This window comes from Poecilia mexicana, unplaced genomic scaffold, assembly GCF_051168715.1.
Source record: "Poecilia mexicana isolate PSO_F unplaced genomic scaffold, ASM5116871v1 scaffold_22, whole genome shotgun sequence".
NCBI classification, from domain to species: domain Eukaryota; kingdom Metazoa; phylum Chordata; class Actinopteri; order Cyprinodontiformes; family Poeciliidae; genus Poecilia; species Poecilia mexicana.
The window spans coordinates 10,334,841-10,361,468 of record NW_028263391.1 but is presented as its reverse complement, the minus strand read 5'-3'; the positions used below and the strand labels follow the sequence as shown (position 1 = coordinate 10,361,468).

At 36.7% G+C, this 26,628-nt stretch overlaps 2 protein-coding genes across 13 annotated transcripts; one reads left to right on the top strand and one right to left on the bottom strand.

The window, feature by feature from the left end:
• The first annotated feature begins 1,672 nt into the window (after positions 1-1,672).
• Positions 1,673-22,221, top strand: LOC106925408 (uncharacterized). Of its 11 annotated transcripts, none has more exons than XM_088002404.1 (29): positions 1,673-2,051; positions 4,005-4,202; positions 4,289-4,372; positions 4,472-4,576; positions 4,659-4,802; positions 4,934-5,077; positions 5,335-5,478; positions 5,894-6,037; positions 6,447-6,590; positions 6,682-6,801; positions 6,890-7,009; positions 7,092-7,136; positions 7,299-7,346; positions 7,433-7,459; positions 8,733-8,852; positions 8,930-9,742; positions 10,567-14,894; positions 15,204-17,730; positions 18,132-18,209; positions 18,431-18,472; positions 18,558-18,623; positions 19,158-19,205; positions 19,322-19,372; positions 19,560-19,604; positions 20,026-20,067; positions 20,226-20,267; positions 20,347-20,388; positions 20,462-20,491; positions 20,599-22,221. In XM_088002404.1, exons 1-29 carry the CDS (start codon positions 2,042-2,044, stop codon positions 20,682-20,684), a joined length of 9,837 nt encoding a protein of 3,278 aa, XP_087858530.1. In that variant the 5' UTR covers positions 1,673-2,041; the 3' UTR covers positions 20,685-22,221. The 11 variants fall into 11 exon arrangements, with proteins under 11 accessions (XP_087858530.1, XP_087858523.1, XP_087858528.1 ...); XM_088002397.1 differs by having other exon boundaries at positions 10,567-15,173; XM_088002402.1 differs by having other exon boundaries at positions 10,567-15,497; positions 15,585-17,730.
• On the bottom strand, positions 8,848-25,237 carry LOC106925411 (fatty acid-binding protein, brain-like). Of its 2 annotated transcripts, none has more exons than XM_088002406.1 (4): positions 25,081-25,237; positions 24,825-24,997; positions 24,646-24,747; positions 8,848-9,067 (listed from the first exon to the last, which is right to left on the bottom strand). In XM_088002406.1, exons 1-4 carry the CDS (start codon positions 25,151-25,153, stop codon positions 9,023-9,025), a joined length of 393 nt encoding a protein of 130 aa, XP_087858532.1. In that variant the 5' UTR covers positions 25,154-25,237; the 3' UTR covers positions 8,848-9,022. The 2 variants fall into 2 exon arrangements, with proteins under 2 accessions (XP_087858532.1, XP_014855225.1); XM_014999739.2 differs by lacking the exon at positions 8,848-9,067 and adding an exon at positions 23,265-23,796.
• Positions 25,238-26,628: the final 1,391 nt, after the last annotated feature.

The following is a 26,628-nucleotide window of genomic DNA, read 5'->3' as shown; positions in this document are numbered from 1 at the left end:
CTAACATAAATGCGTCAGCCAATCACATGGCAGCAACTTAATATGTTTAGATATCTAGACGTATCAGAATAGGGAAGATAAATTACATTTGTTCCTCATGGGTTCATCAGAGTATTTTAGAAACTGCTGATTGTCATCCAGAACCGTTTCCATGGTTACAGAGAATGGTCCAAACGAGAAAAGATACAATATTATGTGGTCAAAAGGCCTCATTGATGTTAGAGGCCAAGGGAGAATGGACTGACGTGTTTGAGGTAATAAAACGAACCACTTGTTATAGCTAACATATATTTTTACTGTAGTATTTGTTAATATTTATGCTGTTTGTGAGTGCCTCTATTATTTACATATGTGACGGGTGCTGTACATATAAAATATAATTCTTTTACTGATTACTTTTTCACTCTCAGAATGTATTTGATTCTAGCTTTAGAGAAATGATGCAACCAAAGTTCAAATTTCACAAATTTAGACTGTGAACGTCGTATTGCCAGATTGCAAAGGTGAATTACCAAATAAATTATCTTAAGTTCTTGATTTATTTCCGCCCTCAAAAAAAAAAAAAAAAAAAAATTGACATTCCTCACACATTTAGGTAAAACAATCTGCATCCTCCATACTGACGCACGTTCCAAGTTAGCTTCACACAAGTTTACTGCAGGTCACCGGAGGATTTGACACTGCATCTGCTGAGGGAGGAGAGATTCCTCCCTCCTCCTGTACCAATGAGCTCAGCCTCCTCAGCTGACCTCTGCTTCAGCCACATTGTATTTTCTGCGTATCTCCAGCCAGCGGTGCTTATGTTGGAGGACAGTTTTGGTTTTCCTTGTTTTATTTGTGCATAGCTGTGTTTATGTTGCTTTCACTGGCGTAGAATTTGACCCATTAAGTCATGTGTGTCCCGTATTTTGAAATGAAGAAATATTATCTACTAATATTAAAAGCATATTTTTAATACCTTTACAATGACGTCGACTTTTTTTTCCCATTTTCTGATTCTCCTAATGTCTACATGTTGACATCTAAGATGATAAATATGTTAATATGTAACCATGGTTAGGAATTAAGACAATAATGGTATTCAATTAAAGACATAAATATTTGTATGTATATAATTTATCACCTTTCAGCCACCAGGTGTTTTGGTGGTGTTGGACATTTGACAGAAGAATTGGTACCTGGACAAAAACAGGAAGTAAGGAAGGGACAATCCCTACACAAACAGATGCCTGATATAAAATAACTTGTGGTGGAAAACAATAACCACATGCTTAAAAATCATTGGTTATTGAATGAGACTCTCACTAAGTGGTAATTTACACCAAAAAAAAGTATGCATGTCTCCTCTAAATATTATACAACACATGTCTGCTACAGAGTTGCAACGTTATATCAAGACTAATCCACCGAGTTGTTGTTAACTCCAGATTTGGGGAAGACAGTTTGTTGTTGATTTTAGCTGCAGCCAATCAGGGTTCCCCATCCAGCCAGCTGGTCTGACCTTGCGCCCCCCCACAAGTGCCAAAAAAGGGTTTGACGGAGCAGCTGGTGAGCAGAGCTCCGGCTAAGAATAACCTGGGCTTTCTGGGATGGAGGGAAGGGGATAAAGTTATCCTGAAGTTATCAGATCCCTTTGCTGACCAATACCCATGTGAGGCACCAATACCACTGGGTGGGATCCTCTGCTCGCCCCATCCAGACCCCTTGCTTGGCTTCGCTCCTTCCTCCCTCGCTCTGCTGGTCCCCCACACCCCTTTTAGCTGCCACACAGGCAGCTCCAAATTTCCCTTTAAACCTTCTCTCTTTTTTTTTTCCCTGTAAGTGTTTATTTGATTTCTTCTGTTTTTCCTCGTCACAACGGAAGACTGGAGGATGAAACATCAACACGTGGAAATGGAATAATTTACTATGAGGGACATGGATTTTTTTTATTTTTATTTTAATTAACAAGTCAACTTTGATTGGATATACTGAAGTCATCCCCAGGCGGTTCTAAATGCGGAGGCTTGGTTTATATATCTGAGATAGTCTCCACGTCACCATGGCTGAAGGTAGGAACTGTTTCACCTGCTCTCACCAGCATTAACGCACAAACAATATCTGCCGTTTTAATACATGAATAATGTTTCAACGAGCAATTTGCTCGGTGGAGTAAGTGTTGAAAATGGTTGCTATAAATACTGGATATCATGTTGCAGGAGAATTAGCATTGCTCTCATGTGACGGACATGACTTGTGCTGCTGACTTCAGGTTTTAAAAAGCTATGGTGTAAATAAAAACTTCACCTGTTCTGATTAAAGTTGTTTGGCTTCATCGACTACACATAAGAAAACACTTATTATTATAGTTTTTCTGTAGATTCTTAGCTGAATTGACTGAATTTGCATTTATGGAACCATGCAAAAGTATTTATAGATTTTTTTTTAAATTTACATATTTGTCACATTACAGCTACAAACTGCAATGGATTTTATTGGTAGAGTCACAGTGCAGTGTTAAGAGTTATCAATATAAATTGTTTCTTTTTTACAAGCAAGGATCTGGCATGTGTGACCTGCACTTGTTTTCAACCCCTTTTTAGACTGATACCCCTAAATGAAATCCCCACAAAGCTGGCCTTTATGGAAGAGTGGCAAGCAGAAAGTTCTGTTTGTAGTTTGTCAGAATCATGAAGGAGACACACGGACGACGCCAGAGAAGGCTCATATAAAACATGGCGGTGTTGGCTTCATACTGTGGCGATGCTTTTCTTTTGTAGGGGTGGAGATGTGGGTCAAAGTTGGAAGGTTGATGGAGCAAATCAGGTTTATTCTGGAAGAAAACCTTTTAGAGGCTTTCAGGAAACTTGAGGCTGGTTCTTCCTGCAGCACAACAGTGGTAAACATTCAGCCGGAGCTCCAGGTTTCGATCAAAGCCTGTGTTAAAATGGACCAAAGTTTAGACACAAATTTAAGTAAGAACCTATGGCAAGCTCAACAACACTCTATGTCCAATCTGGCCAATGTTAGGTTAAGGTACATCCATTGAAGTAATATGTAGAAAAACGTGCAGAGTTTCAGTTTGTAGATGCGCAAAACTGGAGGAGACGCACTTCAAAAAAACACTTGCAGCTGTAATTACAACAAAAGGTGGCTCCACAAACTATGAACGCAGACAGGCTGAATACAAATACCCGCACCAGTTCTCGAAAGTTTATTTGAGCAAAATTTTGCAAACTGTTTAATTTAATTTTCCAGCATATGCACATATAGCTTTTAAGTCTGTGATTGTAATGTGACAAAAGGTCAAGAGAAATGAACACTTTAGCAAGGCACTGTCTCAGAGTTACACCGACACCAACAACAGCACAGAGCAGCACAGCATTACAGCTCCCACTATGTTTGTGATGGAGAAGTCCTCTGTTACCAACAACTATTCTTCATTTCAGTCTTAACCAGGGCGACTAACTTAGTACCAAAACAGGTAGAACTGATTAAGTGTATTTTTTAGTATTTGTTTGCTTAATTTGTATCTGTTGTTTTTGGCAATGTTGCACTTTGACATTGAGTTTCAAAAATAGGATGGAGAGTATTAGCACTGGTCAAAATTCACAAACAGGTGAATAAGTTGCATATAAATGTTGAGGGAAGCATGGCATCAGTCACTTGTGACCTCATCAAACATCTCAGATTAATCTGTTTTTTCAACCATTATCTAATATCATTTCAGTGCCGCTTTCTGGTGTCTACTGGGTTTGTTGACAAATTTGTGTTATATTTTATATCAGTCAGACTAGGGGCATATGTTCTGAGACTAAATTACTTTTTTTTTTTTTTTTTAAGTATTTTTATGGTCAGATAAATTGCATCCAGATTTTCCGAAACATCTACCATTTAAAAACCAGAAGGCTTCAGTGCCCCCTTGTGGACAAACTATGTAATTAAATCTCATCGCATTAGAATTTATAAAGCAACTGCTTGCTGCTCAATCATTCAATCATCACTCTCGTGTATCCCACCCACAGGAGCCAAACCCCCCTCGGCGAGTGCAGCCGGGGGCTCCAGCAGAGCAGCGCAGACAAGCTCTTTCAAATCAAAAGCTTTGGAGCTCGTCAGAAAGGTGAAAGTGTCTGTGGAGCTGCTGATCGCCCTGGCTGCTCTCCTGTCCTGGGTGGTGGTAGGTGTGGTGATGTTCGACTTTGTCGAATACAAAGCAGTACCAGGTGCGTCGCAAACGCCTTGGAGTGTGTTCGCTTAAATCGTAACCGATCTCTGAATGTTTTTGTTTTCGTTTCTGTCTTCCCCCCAGATGTACACCAAATCATTACGGACCCAGTTCAAGCTGTAAACGATGCTGTAGACGAGGTGTCCAGTCTGCTAAATAAGTTCCAAGGTACGCCTTGGTGTAAAGTTCCTGACTGACATACATGTGAATATGTCAGTCAGGAACTGAAATAGCTTCGCTTTTTTTTTTCTTTTTTTTTTTTTCCAGAATGTGCTCCTGATTTAAGTAGCCCCTCGTCTGCTGCGTCTTACGCTGCTGAAGAGGTTATAGAAGCAAAAGATGCATTTGTTCGATACTTTTCAGATGAAGAAGGTATGCCAATGCACCTGTAGTCAACAAAACAAATGAAATAAAATGTAATACTAACGTAATGTGCCTGTATCGTGCATCACAGGAACCTTTTATCCAAGCTACATCGATCCCGTGGTCATTGGAAGAAGAGCTTTCCACTCAACCAACGACTTTGTGTACGGCGTGGTTGGCTCCTTCAGGGACTCACTGTGTGCCACTGTGGATGCAGTTTTGGATATAAAAAAAGGTGTGTGTAATAGTGTCTAATTGTATTATAATTGAATAAAACATAATCAGTCTTTCGAAATTCTTGCAACAACAGCCTACTTGAGCTAATTTTTGGATTTGTTTCTCCCAAATCCTTTATCTTCTCCTCAGGAAAACTTGACCTCAGCTACATTGACCCTGTGATAATTGGCAGAGGGTTCTTCAGTGTTATTAATAACTTTGTCTCCGAAGTGGGGGCCTTCATCCAGAGTTCGATCTGCCTCCTCGTGGACTCCACATTGGATGTAGTGAAAGGTGCCGTCTGAGAACAGCTGTGGTCATGCTCGGAAAAATTAGGGCACCCTTAGATAATCCTGTTACTTATTAATAAAACATTATTTTAAAAAGCACAGTTTATGGTTAGGAATTCAAGAAGATCAGACATTTTTTAACGATGAACTGAATATTTTACGCGCTTTCCAGATTCTTCACTACTGCATCTCACATAATTTGCATTGCCCACTACACCATGAAGCGGGATTCTCTTTTAATACCACGTTTGTGTTTTTCAGGAACCACTGACATTAGCTTCATCGATCCCGTAGTACTTGGCAGGACATTTTTCAATGTTATAATTGACACTGTTGGTGGAATAACAGGCTACATCCAGGACGTACTGTGTGCCGTCTTAGACACCGTGCTGGATGTATCTAAAGGTACCACATCTCATTTCCTTCTTTGTCTATTGTGCGAGACTCAAATTACGATGTGAAAAATCTAAATAAAAAATGTAAGTTCAAGTTATTTATATAGTGCAAATGCACATGAAATGTAATCTCGAGGTTCTTTATTACCTTATCTATTTAAACCAATTGTACTAAATTCTCTTTTACATAAGTAAAACTCATCACTGACTTTAAAATCAGATGTCTATTTAATTCAGCTAAAACGTGATGAGCTGTTCCCGAAAGCAGAGTTGCGCATTTTAAGAAGCACAGTAGTAAAAAAAAAAAAAGTCCTTTTTCCTGGTCTCTTGATTCCCTTCAGTACAACTTTTTCATCTTCAAATTTATGTAAAACTGAAAACCTTTTATGGCGTCACTTGACTGAAGTTTGTCTTGCTCTTCTCAGGAACAATCGACATCAGCTATGCCGACCCCGTGGTCCTGGGCAGGAAATTCTTCAATATCATAAATGATGCTGTGAATGGATTAGTGGGCTGCATTCAGGACATACTTTGTGCTTTATTAGATATCATATTGGATATCTCTAAGGGTGAGGCCTTCCTATTTTCCTGTTTATTTTTTTTTTGTGCCAATTGTAACTACAAATTAATAATTTATGTTTCATATGTTTTATCAAAGTAATTTTTTCTGTTTCCTTTTCTTTCAAAATGCAAATACATGATTACGTCATGTCTTAACTGTAGGATGTCAGTCTGAAATAAATTTAAACTTAGAAATTGTGTTTTATTTTATTTCATTTTATACTTTTCACGCAATTTAATAGTCAGTTTTTTTCTGTAAATGCTGGTAAAAGCTGAAATACGTTGAATTTGAGATTATGTTTAAGGTATTATTTTTATCAGTTAACTTTGGTGGCAGCATCATTAAGTTCTAATTATTGCCTCCACAACGACATAAATGCATAATAATAAGTATTATACATTTATTACGCTTCACAGGAACCATTGACATCAGCTTTATTGACCCTGTGGTGATCGGCAGAAACATCTTCCATATTCTTGATGAATTTGTGAATAGCATCACAGGATACATCCAGAATGTGCTTTGCGCGATCTTGGATGTGGTACTGGACACAGTGAAAGGTACAATGCCACCTAGATTTATTACCTTATATCTAAATTTCACATTCCATTGGACGCTCTGGCTCCATTTTGATGTACTTATTTTTATCAGACCTCCAGGAGGCTGTGGGATTCAGCCCCTTATCAGCTCTACAGACAACAGCAGAAATCATTAAAGAACATATCAACATTATTATGAGCTACCTCTCTACAACACTGATAGGTGAACAAAGTGAGTCATAGTAACATAATGCGTTCAGAGAGCGTTTCTGCACATTTTAGTGCGTCCTTCACACAGAAACATGTTCTGGTTCTTCCAGCGATCATTCCGGACGTTTCCGTGGACCCGATGAAAGTTGTTGAGGATGCGGTACTGGAATTTACCGACAAGAAGGATTTGTTCCTGGGCTACATGTCAAGTATGATTGGTGGTGATCAAGGTGGGGCTTTTAGCAATTACTGTGAATCACAAAACATTATGATACTCTGAAACCTGATCACTATTAATTTATCTGATTTTAGGTGAACCTGTCAGTCCTCTCACCGTAAATGTTGTCACTGAAAAAGGTTTGGATTTTTGATCTTGCAAGTTGTCAGAATATAGTTGTTACGCATTTCGATATGATACGATACGATGTATTACGATGCAATATGATACTTTAGAGCTTATTACAATACTCTGTGGTGTAGAAAGCTCAAAACCAAAGATCTCTGCTCCTCTTCGTTTAGATGAAGCTGTTGTTTCTCCATCTGATATCACTCTGGTGAGAAAGAAAGGTAAGCAATACAATAATTTTCCTGCATGTTGCTGCAAAAAGACACTAATGCTCGACTCTAAAAACAGCCATATCTTCTTGTTGTAGGGGAGTTTCTACCTCCACCTGAAAAAGGTGAGAAAAAGTCTCCATGCTGGGAACATATGATTGTATTTTATTTATGTTAGCAGGTAGATTGGTTTCTCTACAGATTAACTAAAGACCTCTCTTGCATGTTGGTATTAATTGCGTTTCTTTTTCTTTTTTTACCACAATTAACCGGGTTGATGATGTGGTCTTCGTTATTGACTTTGTTCATGTTTATTCCACACACCAGCCTTAAATCATTGTAAACGGTTTGTTGGTTTACGTTTTGTACCTGTCCTGGCATGACTGAATATGCATCATAATGTTTGTCATAATAAATATGTTAAACAATACTGACTTCATTTTCTGTTATCACAATTTGTTGTAACCTTTCACAAAACTACATGATTTTTGTTGTTGTTGTTGTTATGACTACGATTATCTTGTGTTGATCCTTAAAGAACATTGTCTTTGTATGAATGCATATGGGAACCTAAAAAAAATAATCAATATTGCATTTTTCTGCGTCGTGCATATTCTGTGTGACTAAATGTAAACTTTATCTCAGCTATTTATAGAGACATCCTTGTATAATATAAATGGAAATATTTGAACACATACACAGTGAATGCAACAAATTTTACTGTCAAACGGAATCAGCTTGGGTCAATACTAAATGCAGCTTTTTAATGATGAGTTAAGGGAATAAAGCAGCCAAAAGCATTTCGCTTGCACTTAAGTGCAGACTTGGGCTAAATCACTTAAAAGTCTTCATTTATGTTCTTTTGGGTCAGCAGTGGTTTTGGCCTTGAAACTTTCCCACAGTGAGGTCAGAGTTCCCCACATGAACTCTGACCTTAACTGAGGCACGTTTGAACAGCAGAGCAATTTAAACAATTTCCGTAGTTTTTTTTTTAAAGCTGCATTTTGTATTTACCCAGGTTATATCTGTCTGATATTAACGGTGTTTAGCTTTTGGGTTAGCAGAACCACATTTTTTTGTAGATTCAGGTTCAGTTGGGAGGTTCTCCATGTACAGAGGTCATAAAGGTTAAATATTTATTTTTATCTAAAATAAATAAAAACAGTGCCCAAATATTTCCATACTTAACTCTACTGTAAATATTTGGGTTTTATTAACTGGATTTGAGTATTTGATTTGATCTGTGCATCAGTCAAAAAACAAAAGTCTCTAATACTATCATCTTGGGTATTTCTGCTATTTCCACTCTTTTTCACCCTAAAGACTATTTTATCTTCATGTAAATTAGCAAAGGTGTGGACATGGGTTTGGTGGTGATTACAAAAGTCCCTGATACAGTTGCAGAGATGATGCATGCCATCGAAGATGAAGCTGCTTCTGCTGCAGAGGAGGCTGAGGCTGAAAAGGCCACCGGAGCTGCCGACGAAGCAGGAGTGGCCAAAGCAGAGGAAGATGAGGGTATTCAGACGTTTATTCGGTCACACATTCACCAAACTGAAGACCAATCACTAAATTTGATGCTATCACTCTATTAGTGAAACATACAGAAGAAATCCAACTTGAGTCTTCGCTGGAAGAGGAAATCATCGATGTTGGAGTTGAGGAGGAAACAGAGACGGTGGTTGAGGTTACGCCAAAGGAAGATGAAGAACAACTGGCGCATGAGGAAAAACCTGAGGTGGAAGACGAGACTTCAAAAACAGGACAAGAACAAGAAGAGGGAGAAGTTAAAACAGACGATATCTTAGTAGAAGAAGAAGAAAAGGAGACACCAACAACAGAGGGAGAGTTAGCAGAACAAGAGGAAGAGGAAAAATCAAAAATTGAAGCAACAATAGAAGATAAAGGCGAGGAAGAAGAGGAGGAACCTGAAACTTTTGAGGTTTTGGTAGAGAGTAAGGAGGAAACTGAGGAGAAGGAAGAATTAGAGGAAATAAAAACTGAAGGCAGGGAACAAGATCAGGAGGAAGAGGAGGACTCCACAGCTGAAGAGGAACTGATTGACAGTGAGGGGGAAGACGACAAAGCTCAGTATGAAGCTGCTGATGAAGATTTGGAAAAACAGTCATTAGTTCGACAACCAGAACTTGTGCTTTCCAAAACTCCTGTCAATGACTCTGCTGTATTCGAGTCGGGCGAACAGGAAGAGGAAAAAGTAGGAACATCTCCTGATTACACGGACGAAGATTATGCAGAACTGAAGCATGATCACGATGAAAATAATAATAACAGCGAGAGCAAAAGGGCAGAACCTGAACAAAAGAGGAAGACTCGTGTTCCCTTTGAGAGGCTGAAGAAAGCTGGCTACAAAATATCACCAAAAGAACCCGCCGGCCAATTTGAGACAGGTATTATCATCACAAATACTTGGTTTTTATTTCCACCGAGGTTATCAAAAATGTTTGATGTGATAAATGACTGTGGTTTTGTTGATTGTACCCATTTTGCTGACATATTTCAATGGTTTATTGATTGTTCTTCAACAATACATCATAATGTGACCAAGACCCAACAGTGACAAATGAGCCTCACTGAAGTTGATGTTTGTGTTTATGTTTTGGCTAAGCAGTATGGATGTGAGGTCTTGTGGCTGGGTTAAAAATATCAAAAAGATGCGTTATGATCTGTAGAAACCGAATTTAAAGTTTTGGGCCACAAGTCCACAAGGTTCATGACCCGACACAAAAACTTGGTGGTGGCAGCATTATGCTGTTTAATTCAAATGGAACTAGGGATTTTTATGACAGAGTACACATCCAAAGGTCTGTGCAATTAAGACATGATGCTATCCTGACCCATTTTTTTTAGTTATATCAGAAATAATGAACAAAAAGTCCAGAAAACTGACTGAGAGAGGTTTGGGGAAGAATAAAAAACAATTCTGATACTGTGTCATGCAAGATAAAAAGCAAATTGTAAACAAAATATATGCAAACTTCTTAATTAGAAGAAAGGAAATGATAAGATATAAATAAAAAACGTATCATTTAAAAAAAAAATCTTAACTAAGTTTGATTTAAAGGAATTAACAGAAATTTGGAAAAATGAAAAAATAAAGTATGAGTATCAGGCATGCACAGTCTATATGTCTTTTATTTAATATTTAAATTATTTATGTAGAATTTCAATACTAAAACCTAAAATTAAATAATAAATGTTCTGATTATTTTAGAACATGAGGAAAAAGAAAAGGAAACTCCTGCTATCACAGAAGACAGCCAAATTCTGACAGAAACAATACAAGTACAAATACATACAGAGGAAAAGAAATCTCAAAAAGAAGAAATAAAGGTCAAGAAAACTCCAAAAGAAAAAACAAAAGTTGAGAAACCTCCAAAGGAAGAAATAAAAGTCGAGAAACCTCCAAAAGAAGAAATAAAAATAAAAGTCGAGAAACCTCCAAAGGAAGAAATAAAAATAAAAGTCGAGAAACCTCCAAAAGAAAAAATAAAAGTCGAAATAAAAGTCAAGAAACCTCCAAAGGAAAAAGTAAAGGTGGAGAAACCTCCAAAAGAAGTAACAAAAGTTGAGAAACTTCCCAAAGAAAAACTAAAAGTTGAGAAACCTCCAAAAGAAGAAACAAAAGACAAGAAACCTCCAAAGGAAAAGGTAAAGGTGGAGAAACCTCCAAAAGAAGAAATAGAAGTCGAGAAACCTCCAAAGGAAAAATTAAAGGTGGAGAAACCTCGAAAAGAAAAACTAAAAGCGGAGAAGCCTCCCAAAGAAAAACTAAAAGTCGAGAAAACTCCAAAAAAAGAAACAAAAGTCGAGAAAGCTCCAAAGGAAAAAGTAAAGGTGGAGAAAGCTCCAAAAGAAAAACTAAAAGTCGAGAAGCCGCCAAAAGAAGAAATAAAAGTCGAGAAACCTCCAAAGGAAAAAGAAAAGGTGGAGAAACCTCCAAAAGAAGAAACAAAAGTCGAGAAGCCTCACAAAGAAAAAGTAAAAGTCGAGAAACCTCCAAAAGAAGAAACAAAAGTCGAGAAACCTCCAAAGGAAAAAGTAAAGGTGGAGAAAGCTCCAAAAGAGGAATTAAAACTCGAGAAGCCACCAAAAGAAGTAACAAAAGTTGAGAAACCTCCCAAAGAAAAACTAAAAGTCGAGAAGGCTCCCAAGGAAAAACGAAAAGTCGAGAAACCTCCAAAGGAAAAAGTAAAGGTGGAGAAACCTCGAAAAGAAAAACTAAAAGCGGATAAGCCTCCAAAAGAAGGAACAAAAGTCGAGAAACCTCCAAAGGAAAAACTAAAAGAGGAGAAACCTCCCAAAGAAAAACTAAAAGTCGAGAAATCTCCAAAAGAAGAAACAAAAGTTGAGAAACCTCCAAAAGAAGAAACAAAAGTTGAGAAGCCTCCAAATGAAAAACTAGAAGTGGAGAAACCTCCAAAAGAAGAAACAAAAGTTGAGAAACCTCCAGAAGAAGAAACAAGACTCGAGAAGCCCCCAAAGGAAAAACTAAAAGTGGAGAAACCTCCCAAAGAAAAACTAAAAGTCGAGACACTTCCAAAAAAAGAAACAAAAGCCGAGAAACCTCCAAAGGAAAAACTAAAAGTTGAGAAACCTCCAAAAGAAGAAACAAAAGTCGAGAAACCTCCAAAAGAAGAAACAAAAGTTGAGAAACCTCCAAAGGAAAAAGTAAAGGTGGAGAAACCTCGAAAAGAAAAACTAAAAGCAGAGAAGCCTCCAAAAGAGGAAACAAAAGTCGAGAAACCTCCAAAGGAAAAAGTAAAAGAGGAGAAACCTCCCAAAGAAAAACTAAAAGTCGAGAAATCTCCAAAAGAAGAAACAAAAGTTGAGAAGCCTCCAAAGGAAAAACTAGAAGTGGAGAAAACTCAAAAAGAAAAAACAAAAGTTGAGAAGCTTCCCAAAGAAGAAACAAAAGCCGAGAAACCTCCAAAGAAAAAAGTAAAGGTGGAGAAACCTCCAAAAGAAAAACTAAAAGTTGAGAAATCTCCAAAAGAAGAAACAAAAGTCGAGAAACCTCCCAAAGAAAAACTAAAAGTCGAGAAATCTCCAAAAGAAGAAACAAAAGTGGAGAAACCTCCCAAAGAAAAAGTAAAAGTCGAGAAACCTCCAAAAGAAGAAACAAAAGTTGAGAAGGTTCCCAAACAAGAAACAAAAGTCGAGAAGCCTCCAAAGGAAAAACTAGAAGTGGAGAAACCTCCCAAAGAAAAACTAAAAGTCGAGAAACTTCCTAAAGAAGAAACAAAAGTCGAGAAACCTCCAAAGGAAAAACTAAAAGTTGAGAAAACTCCAAAAGAAGAAACAAAAGTCGAGAAATCTCCAAAAGAAGAAACAAAAGTTGAGAAGCCTCTAAAGGAAAAACTAGAAGTGGAGAAAACTCAAAAAGAAAAAAAAGTTGAGAAGCTTCCCAAAGAAGAAACAAAAGCCGAGAAACCTCCAAAGAAAAAAGTAAAGGTGGAGAAACCTCCAAAAGAAAAACTAAAAGTTGAGAAATCTCCAAAAGAAGAAACAAAAGTCGAGAAACCTCCCAAAGAAAAACTAAAAGTCGAGAAATCTCCAAAAGAAGAAACAAAAGTGGAGAAACCTCCCAAAGAAAAAGTAAAAGTCGAGAAACCTCCAAAAGAAGAAACAAAAGTTGAGAAGGTTCCCAAACAAGAAACAAAAGTCGAGAAGCCTCCAAAGGAAAAACTAGAAGTGGAGAAACCTCCCAAAGAAAAACTAAAAGTCGAGAAACTTCCTAAAGAAGAAACAAAAGCCGAGAAACCTCCAAAGGAAAAACTAAAAGTTGAGAAACCTCCAAAACAAGAAACAAAAGTCGAGAAGCCTCCAAAGGAAAAACCAAAAGTTGAGAAACCTCCAAAAGAAGAAACAAAAGCCGAGAAACCTCCAAAAGAAGAAACAAAAGTTGAGAAGCTTCCCAAACAAGAAACAAAAGTTGAGAAGACTCCAAAGGAAAAACTAGAAGTGGAGAAACCTCCCAAAGAAAAACTAAAAGTCGAGAAACTTTCAAAAGAAGAAACAAAAGCCGAGAAACCTCCAAAGGAAAAACTAAAAGTTGAGAAACCTGCAAAAGATGAAACAAAAGTTGAGAAAACTCTGAAAGAGGAAAAACAAGAAAAGCAACTTGCAATAAAAGAAATAAAACATGAGAAATTACCCACAGAAAGAAAAGAAGAAATAAAGGTCGAGAAACCACCAAAAGAAGAAATAAAGGTCGAGAAACCACCAAAAGACGAAATTAAGATCGAGAAACCACCCAAAGAAGAAATAAAGGTCGAGAAACCACCAAAAGACGAAATAAAGATCGAGAAACCACTCAAAGAAGAAATAAAGATTGAGAAACCACCAAAAGAAAAGGAAGAAAAGAAACCACCAAAAGAAGAAATAAAGATCGAGAAACCACCAAAAGAAGAAATAAAGATCGAGAAACCACCAAAAGAAAAGGAAGAAAAGAAACCAGTCAAAGAAAAACTGAAGGCAGAGAAACTACCAAAAGAAAAGGAAGAAAAGAAACCACCCAAAGAAGAAATAAAGATCGAGAAACCACCCAAAAAAGAAATAAAGGTCAAGAAATCTCCAAAGGAAGATATAAAGGTCGAGAAACCACCCAAAGAAGAAATAAAGATCGTGAAACCACCCAAAGAAGAAATAAAGATCGAGAAGCCACCAAAAGAAAAGGAAGAAAAGAAACCAGTCAAAGAAAAACTGAAGGCAGAGAAACCATCAAAAGGAAAGGAAGAAAAGAAACGACCAAAAGAAGAAATAAAGGTCAAGAAACCTCCAAAAGAAAAGGAAGAAAAGAAACCTGTCAAAGAAGAAATAAAGGTCGAGAAACCTCCCAAAGAAGAAATAAAGGTTGAGAAACCTCCAAAAGAAAAGAAACCTGTAAAAGAAATAAAGGTTGAGAAACCACCTAAGGAAAAGGAAGAAAAGAAACCAATCAAAGAAGAAATAAAGGTCGAGAAACCTCCAAAAGAAGAAATAAAGGTCGAGAAACCTCCCAGAGAAATGAAACAAAAGAAACCAGTCAAAGAAGAAATAAAGGTTGAGAAACCACCTAAGGAAAAGGAAGAAAAGAAACCAATCAAAGAAGAAATAAAGGTCGAGAAACCTCCAAAAGAAGAAATAAAGGTTGAGAAACCTCCAAAAGAAAAGAAACCTGTAAAAGAAATAAAGGTTGAGAAACCTCCAAAAGAAGAAATAAAGGTTGAGAAACCACCTAAGGAAAAGGAAGAAAAGAAACCAATCAAAGAAGAAATAAAGGTCGAGAAACCTCCAAAAGAAGAAATAAAGGTTGAGAAACCTCCAAAAGAAAAGAAACCTGTAAAAGAAATAAAGGTTGAGAAACCTCCAAAAGAAGAAATAAAGGTCGAGAAATCTCCAAAAGAAGATATAAAGGTCGAGAGACCTCCCAGAGAAAAGAAAGAAAAGAAACCAGTCAAAGAAGAAATAAAGGTTGAGAAACCACCTAAGGAAAAGGAAGAAAAGAAACCAATCAAAGAAGAAATAAAGGTCGAGAAACCTCCAAAAGAAGAAATAAAGGTCGAGAAATCTCCAAAAGAAGATATAAAGGTCGAGAAACCTCCCAGAGAAATGAAAGAAAAGAAACCAGTCAAAGAAGAAATAAAGGTTAAGAAACCACCTAAGGAAAAGGAAGAAAAGAAACCAATCAAAGAAAAAATAAAGGTCGAGAAACCTTCCAGAGAAAAGAAACAAAAGAAACCAGTCAAAGAAGAAATAAAGGTCGAGAAACCACCCAAAGAAAAGAAGCCAATCAAAGAAGAAATAAAGGTCGAGAAACCTCCCAAAGAAGAAATAAAGGTCGAGAAACCTCCAAAAGAAGAAATAAAGGTTGAGAAACCTCCAAAAGAAAAGAAACCTGTAAAAGAAATAAAGGTTGAGAAACCACCTAAGGAAAAGGAAGAAAAGAAACCTGTCAAAGAAGAAATAAAGGTCGAGAAACCTCCAAAAGAAGAAATAAAGATCGAGAAACCACCTAAAGAAAAGAAAGAAAAGAAACCTGTCAAAGAAGAAATAAAGGTCGAGAAACCTCCAAAAGAAGAAATAAAGGTTGAGAAACCTCCAAAAGAAAAGAAACCTGTAAAAGAAATAAAGGTTGAGAAACCTCCAAAAGAAGAAATAAAGGTCGAGAAATCTCCAAAAGAAGATATAAAGGTCGAGAGACCTCCCAGAGAAAAGAAAGAAAAGAAACCAGTCAAAGAAGAAATAAAGGTTGAGAAACCACCTAAGGAAAAGGAAGAAAAGAAACCAATCAAAGAAGAAATAAAGGTCGAGAAACCTTCCAGAGAAAAGAAACAAAAGAAACCAGTCAAAGAAGAAATAAAGGTCGAGAAACCACCCAAAGAAAAGAAGCCAATCAAAGAAGAAATAAAGGTCGAGAAACCTCCCAAAGAAGAAATAAAGGTCGAGAAACCTCCAAAAGAAGAAATAAAGGTTGAGAAACCTCCAAAAGAAAAGAAACCTGTAAAAGAAATAAAGGTTGAGAAACCACCTAAGGAAAAGGAAGAAAAGAAACCTGTCAAAGAAGAAATAAAGGTCGAGAAACCTCCAAAAGAAGAAATAAAGATCGAGAAACCACCTAAAGAAAAGAAAGAAAAGAAACCTGTCAAAGAAGAAATAAAGGTCGAGAAACCTCCAAAAGAAGAAATAAAGGTTGAGAAACCTCCAAAAGAAAAGAAACCTGTAAAAGAAATAAAGGTTGAGAAACCACCTAAGGAAAAGGAAGAAAAGAAACCTGTCAAAGAAGAAATAAAGGTTGAGAAACCTCCAAAAGAAGAAATAAAGATCGAGAAACCTCCAAAAGAAAAGAAACCTGTAAAAGAAATAAAGGTTGAGAAACCACCTAAGGAAAAGGAAGAAAAGAAACCAATCAAAGAAGAAATAAAGGTCGAGAAACCTCCAAAAGAAGAAATAAAGGTTGAGAAACCTCCAAAAGAAAAGAAACCTGTAAAAGAAATAAAGGTTGAGAAACCACCTAAGGAAAAGGAAGAAAAGAAACCTGTCAAAGAAGAAATAAAGGTCGAGAAACCTCCAAAAGAAGAAATAAAGATCGAGAAACCACCTAAAGAAAAGAAAGAAAAGAAACCTGTCAAAGAAGAAATAAAGGTTGAGAAACCACCTAAGGAAAAGGAAGAAAAGAAACCAGTCAAAGAAGAAATAAAGGTCGAGAAACCTCCAAAAGAAGAAATAAAGGTCGAGAAACCTCCAAAAGAAGAAATAAAGGTTGAGAAACCTCCAAAAGAAAAGAAACCTGTAAAAGAAATAAAGGTTGAGAAACCACCTAAGGAAAAGGAAGAAAAGAAACCTGTCAAAGAAGAAATAAAGGTCGAGAAACCTCCAAAAGAAGAAATAAAGATCGAGAAACCTCCAAAAGAAAAGAAACCTATAAAAGAAATAAAGGTCGAGAAACCACCTAAGGAAAAGGAAGAAAAGAAACCAGTCAAAGAAGAAATAAAGGTTGAGAAACCACCTAAGGAAAAGGAAGAAAAGAAACCAGTCAAAGAAGAAATAAAGGTCGAGAAACCACCTAAAGAAAAGAAAGAAAAGAAACCTGTCAAAGAAGAAATAAAGGTTGAGAAACCACCTAAGGAAAAGGAAGAAAAGAAACCAGTCAAAGAAGAAATAAAGGTCGAGAAACCTCCAAAAGAAGAAATAAAGGTTGAGAAACCTCCAAAAGAAAAGAAACCTGTAAAAGAAATAAAGGTTGAGAAACCACCTAAGGAAAAGGAAGAAAAGAAACCTGTCAAAGAAGAAATAAAGGTCGAGAAACCTCCAAAAGAAGAAATAAAGATCGAGAAACCTCCAAAAGAAAAGAAACCTATAAAAGAAATAAAGGTCGAGAAACCACCCAAAGAAAAGAAGCCAATCAAAGAAGAAATAAAGGTCGAGAAACCTCCAAAAGAAAAGAAACCTATAAAAGAAATAAAGGTCGAGAAACCACCCAAAGAAAAGAAGCCAATCAAAGAAGAAATAAAGGTTGAGAAACCTCCAAAAGAAAAGAAACCTATAAAAGAAATAAAGGTCGAGAAACCACCCAAAGAAAAGAAGCCAATCAAAGAAGAAATAAAGGTCGAGAAACCTCCAAAAGAAAAGAAACCTATAAAGGAAATAAAAGTGGAGAAACTGCCCAAAGAAAAGAAACCTGTCAAAGAAAAACTGAAGGTTGAGAAACCACCAAAAGAGCAGGAAGAAAAGAAACCTGTCAAAGAAGAAATAAAGGTCAAGAAACCTCCCAAAGAAAAACTAGGTTTTGAGAAACATGTCAAGGATAAGATAAAGGAAAAGAAACTTTCAGCAGAAGGAAAATCTGAACCGAAACGCCAAACAGAAACAATAGGAGTAAAGAAACCTAAAGAAGGTAAGAACAAAAGCAAATTTCCAATAAACTAATCCTAACCAATTTAGCTTTTAAATGTTTCAGGATCCCAGTTTCAAGGATGTCGTTAAACCCTCTTCATAGTCACTCTGCTTGGATATGGTTTAGCATTTTAGTGATCATCATCAACGGTGTCAGTGTGATGTGTATGCACAAGATCAGATTTCTGAATGTCTCCAAGGTCTGCACAAGCTTCATAAGTTGGTGAGAAGGAAATGAAGTACAATAGGATTGAAAATTTCAGAAAGATGAAGAACTGAACTGAGAGACAAAAAGCCAAGAAACATAGGAAATAAGAAATATGGGAATGAGGAAATAAGGCGAGAGCTGCATTTTTTCCTTCCAAGCGATGATATAATTGGTCATTTACCTCTTTGTTCTAGATATTAAGCCCAAAAGAACAATCAAGCGGGAGTTTCCAACTGTCCTCAGGAAGCAACATCTTAATGTGACAAAACCTGGTGAGGCAATGTGGAACATTTGTGTATACATACTGTGTGTTTTATAAAAGATACAATTCACAAAAAGCTAATTTAAAAATGCAAGTAAAATACAGAGGTGCTGAAAATCCTAAATCTTAAACAAGTTTTTTTTTCTATTATTTTGTCCTGTTTTATGTAATCCATGTATATATTTTTAAGAAGTTTGCAGAAATTGCTGAAATCACAATGTTTTTACACAGAATCCACTCCAATCAAGACCAAAAAGGTGACAGTTGTGAAAAGTAAGAGTCACAATCACCACATTCACATTTAGATGAGCTGTTAAAGTAGTTTTCAGTTTTAATAGCCTTTTTTTGTCTCTCAAAGAGCTCGAAATCCCAGACAAAAACGTCTCCTTAAAGACGAGAGTAAAGGCAGTGCCACTACGAAAAGGTGCGTCTTTGCAGTTATTTTTGTCATGTTGTAGGTTGTGTTGATGGGCCCAAATGTGGCAGGCGGAGTAGATTTTGGTGAAATAATGAAAGAAAATGAAGAACAAAAAACTTACAGCTATCACAGGAAACCAAGGGAGCCAGAGAAGAACAAAAAAACATAAATCCTAAAAGGAAAACAATGGCATGAAACAGGAAGAACAAGCAAGAAGTGAGAGGAGAAAGGGTTATGGGAACTGGGAGAGAGAAACGATGGACCTGGACTGACTGGCTTACTGACCGCAGGTGTGAGGTGAGAGAGAGAGAAAGTGGCACAGGGGACTAGGAAGTGAAACCAAAACTAAACATAGGGTACACTATTAAAGTATAGTAACTAAGAAAAATTCAACACAAGAAGTAAATACAATAAAGTAAAATCATTAAAGAAGGACTCAACTAAAGAAAATCAAAGATTGAGAAGCCTGTCAAGAGAGAACAGTTGCTGAAAGTTTCAATAAATCCAAACCAGGAAGTAAAATCCTTGTTTTTGTTGCAGTTCCCGAGGCTCCAAAAGAAACAACCAAGCCTTCAAAAGTCAAAAAAGGTGATGCAGTGGCTGAAGCTGTAGTCAGTTATATAATAGAAGTATTTTTTTTTACATCCCAATGTTTCTTTTCTTGCGTCAAAAACCTGGTCTGAAATATGTTTTATTTGCTTCAGTTGCCGAGTCTCTTAAGGAGAAGAAGATTGAACCCATCACTCACAAAAAAGGTTCGAGTCTTTCAAGTTGTCCACGGTTTTCTCTTTTTAATTCATCTCAAGACGTGTTTGTGTTATACTAATATCTTGTTAATTTTAAGAAATATTTATTACATCAACGTGAATCCTCTTTCCATTTTTAGATGAGAGTTTTGACTTAGGATTTTTATTCCTGTGTATTAATTAATCTGTGCTTCAGCAGCTGTTGTTAAGGCAAAGCCAGCACCTGCTGAAAGGAAGAAAGGTAGGGAGATGCAGTGGTTTGTTTGTTGCATCATTTCTATTTAATTTTGTAAAATTGTAGTGAAAGTAGTCGGTTGATGATCATATGATTTATTGCCACACATTACGATAGTGACTTTGCTAAAAAATTGTGTTTTTATTACAGAGTTTGCTGCCTAGATTTTAGTCATGAAATAATTTGATGCTGAAATAATAAACATTTTTAATGTGAAGGAAGGCATAAATCCATCTAAATCGGTCTAAATACTTATTTGGGAGGATTTTTGTTAACAGCAAGAAGCTACACTTCAAATAAGAGCTTTTGGAGAAAGAGAAAAACGGATTATGCTTTATAATTTCAAGATTTTTGAGCTTTTATTATATAAAAAGTCTTCAATCTAAAACATCGATGCAAACAATGTTGCCTTGCTCTCATTTTTCAGAGAAAACTGTCCCGAAGGAGACAGTAAAAGATAAAGTTAAAGGTAAAGATTGAAAAACATTTTTGTTGCCAACGCTGTCTTACTAAAATATGCAAGATGCCTATTCAAAGAAAAAATAATAATAATACTGAAATACTTTACATGAAATAATTCTGCTATACTTGTCAACAATTATGAGTTGAATATGTTTTCATTTGCAGAAGATAGAGTTCTTAAAGAGAAACAGGAGCCGGCAAAGAAAGGTACAGATTTACACCGATATTCTTCTGGAGTTCACATCAGTGTGGCTTCATTTACTTATGTAGAAAACTGTTGTTGCAGAAAAACCTGCGGAGAAGGCTGCCAGAGACGAGAAGGTTGAAGGTACTGAATAGCTTCTGTAACTTCTGGTATTGTAATTTGAGTTTGAGTTAACAATATGCCGTCTTGTTTGCAGAACAACTTTTGGACAGCTTTCCCATGGATGGTAAGCACAAATTCCCTCTTACTGAGTAAAATATACACAACGGTTTGAATTGAAAAATAATTTTAAAAAAGGAAATAAAGAAAACTGGCTGGTATGTTTCTCTCTAGACGAGCTGCCGTACTTCCAGTGTTTCTTCCTGGACGAGGACGAGGCTCAGTTTCCATTTTATGCCTTCTCACCTCTACACATTTAACTCCCAGTGTGCGTCTAATCTGAGGCGGCCTTACTCATAACGACAAAGTCCTGTCACACTCTGGGCTGCAGAAACATGGCGGCACCCGTTCACTGTGTCCAACAAGCGACACAGCGGCTGAAATGCGACGGACTGTTTTTTATCGTTTTGCTTCCAGGTCTGGTTGAGCTCTCATTTTGAATACACGAAGACAGCGTCATTCCTTTCGATTCATTTCCAATTTCTGCACTCCAGTTACATTTTAACTTGAACAACCAAGACTTTTGAAAAAATAGTCTGTGCATTTTCAAATATAGCACATTCTTATAATCTCACTGATTTAAAGAATTTTGTTCTCTTAAAGGAAAAAAAAAATCTCCACATAGCAGAATTTTTCTTTTAATTTTTGCATGTAAACTATGGGATGGAATGACCCTGCTCTGTATCTGAAAGCTCCCAGACTCACTGGCAGGATGATACCAGTGAATAAGTCTTATTTAATGAAACCATCTGCACCAAGTGCTTGTTTAAAAGTTGGTGCTGCTTTTCTTGAACTGTGGTTTGAGTCCAAGTTTATTTTGAGATGGTTTTCACCATCCGGTCTCCGTAATTCCTTGACTGACCAAACACGTGACGTCGTTACCAGCTGTACCCAATATGTTTGGGGTAAGCAGGTTCTTCGGCCCAGGTAACATCTAAACATCCTGGTGTTGAGATGTTCACTGAGGGCTAAACCCGACATCGATCATGCAACAGCAACCGATTTGCTTATCCGTTGCTCCTGACGAGCAATGTTACTGACTGCGTGGTGGATTCCACGCAGAAACTTTTAAGCATTTTTTGAGCCGTGGTCCAACTTAAACCTGGCAACACAGAAATCCTGACATGCTCACGGAGTGAGCTTCGCCAGCTGCATATAAGTTCATTGGCTGTTTTTTGCACCATATGCTGCACAGAAGACAGGAGGAGTGCTCTGATTTAAGGCACCAGTCCTGAGTCGAATGTCAAACTCCTTGCAGCTTCAGAGGACATTGTAGGAACAGGATCTACGACGGGGCACACGTCGCAGCTCTCCAGTATCTTAAACTGTAAAGGCTGTATATTACAGTGATGTTTATAAATACCCACCAGAAATGTGGTTGGTGTGTTCCTATGTAAGGGTGAGCTGTCCTGTCGTTGCATACCTGTAGGAGGAATGTGCAATACTTAGTTAGTGTAATGATCCCATTGATTTGATGGTATCTTTGGCTGTCTTTCAATAACCTGTGCATGTTGCATGTGTGTTTTATGCTCCGATATGTTGAGCCTACATGACGAATTAAAACCTAATAAACAGCAGAAACACATGAAGCACTTACGTAATTTTAAATCAGAAACTCATGTTGCTCAGAGACGACAAGAACCTTGATGTAAATAGTTTAAAAAATGAAACAGGAATGTTTATTTTAACTGGAACCATTACCACCTACACTGCATTTTCCCTGCTGTAAAGGTGTATTATGTATAAATTTGTCAGGCCCTCAGTATTTTTGTCAATAAAAACAATTTGTCAGCGAAACATTGCTATGTGTGTGATGTTTTTTGGTTTTTTGATCTCTTAAAGCCTCAATTGGAGGCACTTCAATAGAGTCAGCATGTCAGAACCTGACCTCTTTATACTTTGGCAATTACCATCTCAGTATCAACAGTCAGGTATTAACTGGCTAATGCTTTTATCTTATCACTCTTACTGTTAATGCAAACTTTTAAAGGTTTAGAGTTGAGATCCAACTACAACTAACAGATGTTAGGTCAGCATACCCCCATACAAAGCGAGACTGGGGTTAAAGCAAGTCAATTTACACCAGTGAGACAGATTCCTCACAAAGAGGAAACATTTGTCATTTTCCTGTAAAGAGTGCTCTACGTACATCCAAATATCTCTGTTACAAAGAAGATAAGTCCCCTTCTTTCACTTTAATTAAAGACTCTAAAATTTGGGCTGCAACTATAAAGAACCTGAAATATTTGTGCAAAAGCTTTTTACAATTATCAATTTATAAATGAACGATTATAATGTCAAATCCCTTCGCCTGGGTTCACCTGAATCATTTTTGTGCGACTGATTAACTGCGAAGTGGTCGGGAGTTCAGACATGAAGAACGGCGCACTGATAAGAGGAGCGGAGACCGCAGCTTAGCTTCAGAAATTCATCCGTCTTCATACTGAAAAGCTTCCCAGTATAAATCCCTATAGCACCGAATCCCTTCCACTGTGTTTGCATGAATTACTTTGTGCGACCAATTAATTGAGAAGTGGCCAGGAGTTTCGATGTGAAGAATGGCACGCTGATAACAGGAGCGGAAGCTGTAGCTTAGCTTCAGTCAAATGCAAAATAAAATGTGCGTACTTAAGGAGTGTGAAACGTTCTAGTTTGTCTTAAGGGTATCTGCAGCTGCATGAAAGTGGAGATGATGACAGCAAACATATGACAGCTGCATGCAGAGTTGAAAAAAAAAAAGAAGGCTAACCCAGTGAAGGAATGGCGATAAAAGGGGAACAATGTTGCACTGAGAAGTTTTACGGAGCACAGAGGGTCTGAAAGATTAAAGATTAGGAAAGTTTAATTTAGCCATTTATTTCTCATTTCCACTTTTAATACATGAGTCAGAGACAGTTTAGGCCCTTGATCATTATCCATGTATCTTACAGAGGATCTCACAAAATAATGGGGAATGGAACGTCTCGAGGATCAGGATATAGAAAGTTACATATAAGAAATTGTAATTCTGGGACCAGTCTTTTGTTTTCCAGAGTGTGGCAGTATATCGCCCCACCTGTTGTTGTTCCAGTCTATTCTTTTTAATGCAGTGATACTGTGCTGTTCTTACTCAAGGTTATCATACATCCCCATGACTACAAAATTATGTGTTTATGGAATGAAAATAAGTCAAGTGCAAACCATTGTTTAAAATATAAAAAAAAAAAAAAAAAAAAAAGAAAGAAAGAAAAAAACTACATGTTTTTCATTTCAGGTAAAAAGTAGAAGCTCTTGTTGATGGTTTACTGTGCTGGGATAAATGATGTCCTCCTTCCTTAAACTTTAGGCCTTCTCAAACATGCGGACTGCTTGGACTCCCTGAAAGATTAACGTCTAGAGGAAGAGATGAAGCAAGACAAGTTAGATATATTGAGGATATTTTTGTAAAGGTAATGTAAGTTTTCTTTACTTTTACTTGCATCATGAAAACCACAAGCAGTTGGCAACAAAATAAAAAGTTCTTTCTGATTTGTTGTTTTGTAATTATTTAATTCTTTAATATTTTAGGTTTTACAACACTAAGCTTACCACATACCTTTTGTCCGACTGACTTTATTTAAAAATATTAAATTAGATGTTCTGATCAGTTAGTACTTGAGTAGCATTTTCACTAAATACTTTCTTTTTTAATTTTTAAACATTCCTTGGTGGATACCTTTTATTTATGTAAATATATATATATTTAAGTGGTGCTACTCTTACCTGATCCTAAGCTGACATTTTCCGTGATTTTCTTTCTTTTTTTAAAATACTACTAAATATTATTGATGCTCTGCACCAGTTACATTTTTCTAATTAAAATTTAACTGAAAATTCCTCAAGTATAGTTGAATAAAATTTTCCTGGGATTATTTTTTGTTTGTTTTATCATATATCATTTTGACGTCAGGTGGATGATGTCCGCAAACGTTCAGTGAAAGTCTAGCCAAAGTTAGATGAACGTTTAATGGATTCGGGCGAACGTCGTCAAGGCAACGTTCAGGAGATGTCGTCTGAACGTTCAGTGCTAGTTTGATATGTTTCTCGAAACCACTCGCTTCGGTGTTGTTAAGCAGAAAATTATTTATTTTTGCACCGGGGACAAAATCAGGAGAACGCCTCAAGAACTGCCAAGGACAACATAAACTAATAAATACCATCACGGCGGCAAGTAAAAATAGCGGAAATTTCAATAAAACTCACCACCACCATCTTTCCATTCTTGATTTCTCTTGTAATTTTGTTCTCTTTCCCATCCCACTTCTGTGTATGCACAAGTTTGTCTCCCTCCATGGTAAAGGTAGACTGCGAGACAAAATGTGAAACACATGGTTAGAACAACAATACGTTGTGACTCACACAAAACATTTTGTAGATTTTACCTTTACTTTTCGGTTGTCAGGTGTATTCTCGTCAAACTCCTCTCCAAGTTTGCCTGAGACTTCAGCGACCCTGAATGTGCTCTGGGTTTTAATCACCACTCTATCCCCATTCATGCTGATTATTACTGTTGGTTTGGTAACATTGGCCACTTGTCTTGTGGCAAAAGGAATTCCTGTCAAGAGAATATATGGGTCTAATTCCACTAGTATATTATTCTGGGTATATTTTTGAATTAATTGGTCATAAATATTCTACCTAGCGCCTTCATGTAGTCATCAAAGTTCCGACTTTCCACCATTTTCCATGTTCCGCAGAAAGCCTCAACCATTTTTGCGGATGTAATCAGTCCCGTAAAACTGACTAAACTTCCCCTCTCTTCTAAGCAAACTCCGCATCCCGTGTAACTCTTTTGTGAGTCAAATTAGTACTGGGGGCGGAGTCTTCAGGTCACGACCTGAGCAGCTGATTGGTTGCACCAAAAGCGGTGTGACCTTTGATTGGTCAGCACAAAAACATGATTTCTACAGGTTGTACGTTAAGAAGTCAAATTATAAGGCGATAGTGGAACAATCGCTCCGTATATCGTTGCATGAACATGGAGAAATAAACACAAAAAAGTATGGTTTCCTGAAAAATAAGTTTCTAATAAGTTTAAAATTCACTTAATGAAGCAGCATTGAACACACACTGATGTTTTCAAGTTTTTATTTATGTTATATTCTCCCTGTACATGACAAATAATATTAGAATATTACATCAGACAAAAATAAATGAATAAATGTTAAATCAAAACTTTGGTCTTATTAATACAAAAAATTAACCTTCTCCTACCAAGGTGGCAGTTGGTAAAAAGGAATTGTACGAGCCAATAACTGTGATATTGGGAAATTGTAATGCATTTTTTATTTTACCACAAGAAAAAATACAAATTTAAAAGTAAATTTTATTATTATTATTATTATTATTATTATTATTATTATTATTGTCATTGTGTGATAATGCTGTTGCTATAAAACGTAAATTCATTTAGTTTCAATGTTAACCTTTCTTCTAATAATGACGCTGCTATGTCATTATTTGATGAAGCTTATCTGTGCCAAAAGTCGCTGCAACTGTGCAATAATTTACTCTGAGCAAAGAAATTCGCAAATAGCAGTTCAGAGAAAACGTTTCTCGTTGCAAACTCTGCTGAATTATTTTACAACATAATAACCTTTCCTATGTTGCTCTGCATGTCCCCTGAGTCTCTTCTGGTCTTATGCTGTGATAAAGACCAAAGAACCTATTAAAAAAGAGGGTTTCATTGATACATTAATGCAGATTGCATCCCATCTCTAAGGTGAAAAGGTGGACTCAGGAGGAGAGATTCTGCCTTTTTCTTTCTTTTGGAAACCTGCTGAGCCTGAAAGTAGAAGACAAAGTAAATATTACATTATAGGTAAAAAGCCAACCAATATCTCTGTGTGATAATCCTGCCAAATTCTCTGAGGTTCACAAATGACATGTAAGAATCACTTAAAGTATACTACCAAAAAACTGACTTTCTTTTGTAGAGATACCTGGTTTGAGATTTCTTCTGCATCACACAATATGTTACTGTGTCAAAGAAGGGTATATATATATATATAAATAAATATAAATGTAAACTAATTTTGGCTAACAAAAAACAATCTGAAATCAGCTACCCAATGCAAATAAAAAACACAGCAGAAAATTTAAAGCAGCTTTTAAAGGCGATCGGCAAACAACTATAGGAACTATAACTGCCACCTGGTAAGGTGTGTGGACCACACAGCGACTCGT

Coding starts and splice junctions, on each gene's coding strand:
- LOC106925408 (XM_088002395.1), top strand. Junction 9,743..10,566: donor CGCCGGCCAATTTGAGACAG/GTATTATCATCA, acceptor TGATTATTTTAG/AACATGAGGAAAAAGAAAAG. Junction 19,206..19,321: donor GCCTTCAAAAGTCAAAAAAG/GTGATGCAGTGG, acceptor TATTTGCTTCAG/TTGCCGAGTCTCTTAAGGAG.
- LOC106925411 (XM_014999739.2), bottom strand. CDS start 25,153: ATGGTTGAGGCTTTCTGCGGAACATGGAAAATGGTGGAAAGTCGGAAC. Junction 24,748..24,824: donor CTGACAACCGAAAAGTAAAG/GTAAAATCTACA, acceptor TTTGTCTCGCAG/TCTACCTTTACCATGGAGGG. Junction 23,797..24,645: donor AGAATGGAAAGATGGTGGTG/GTGAGTTTTATT, acceptor CTCTTCCTCTAG/ACGTTAATCTTTCAGGGAGT.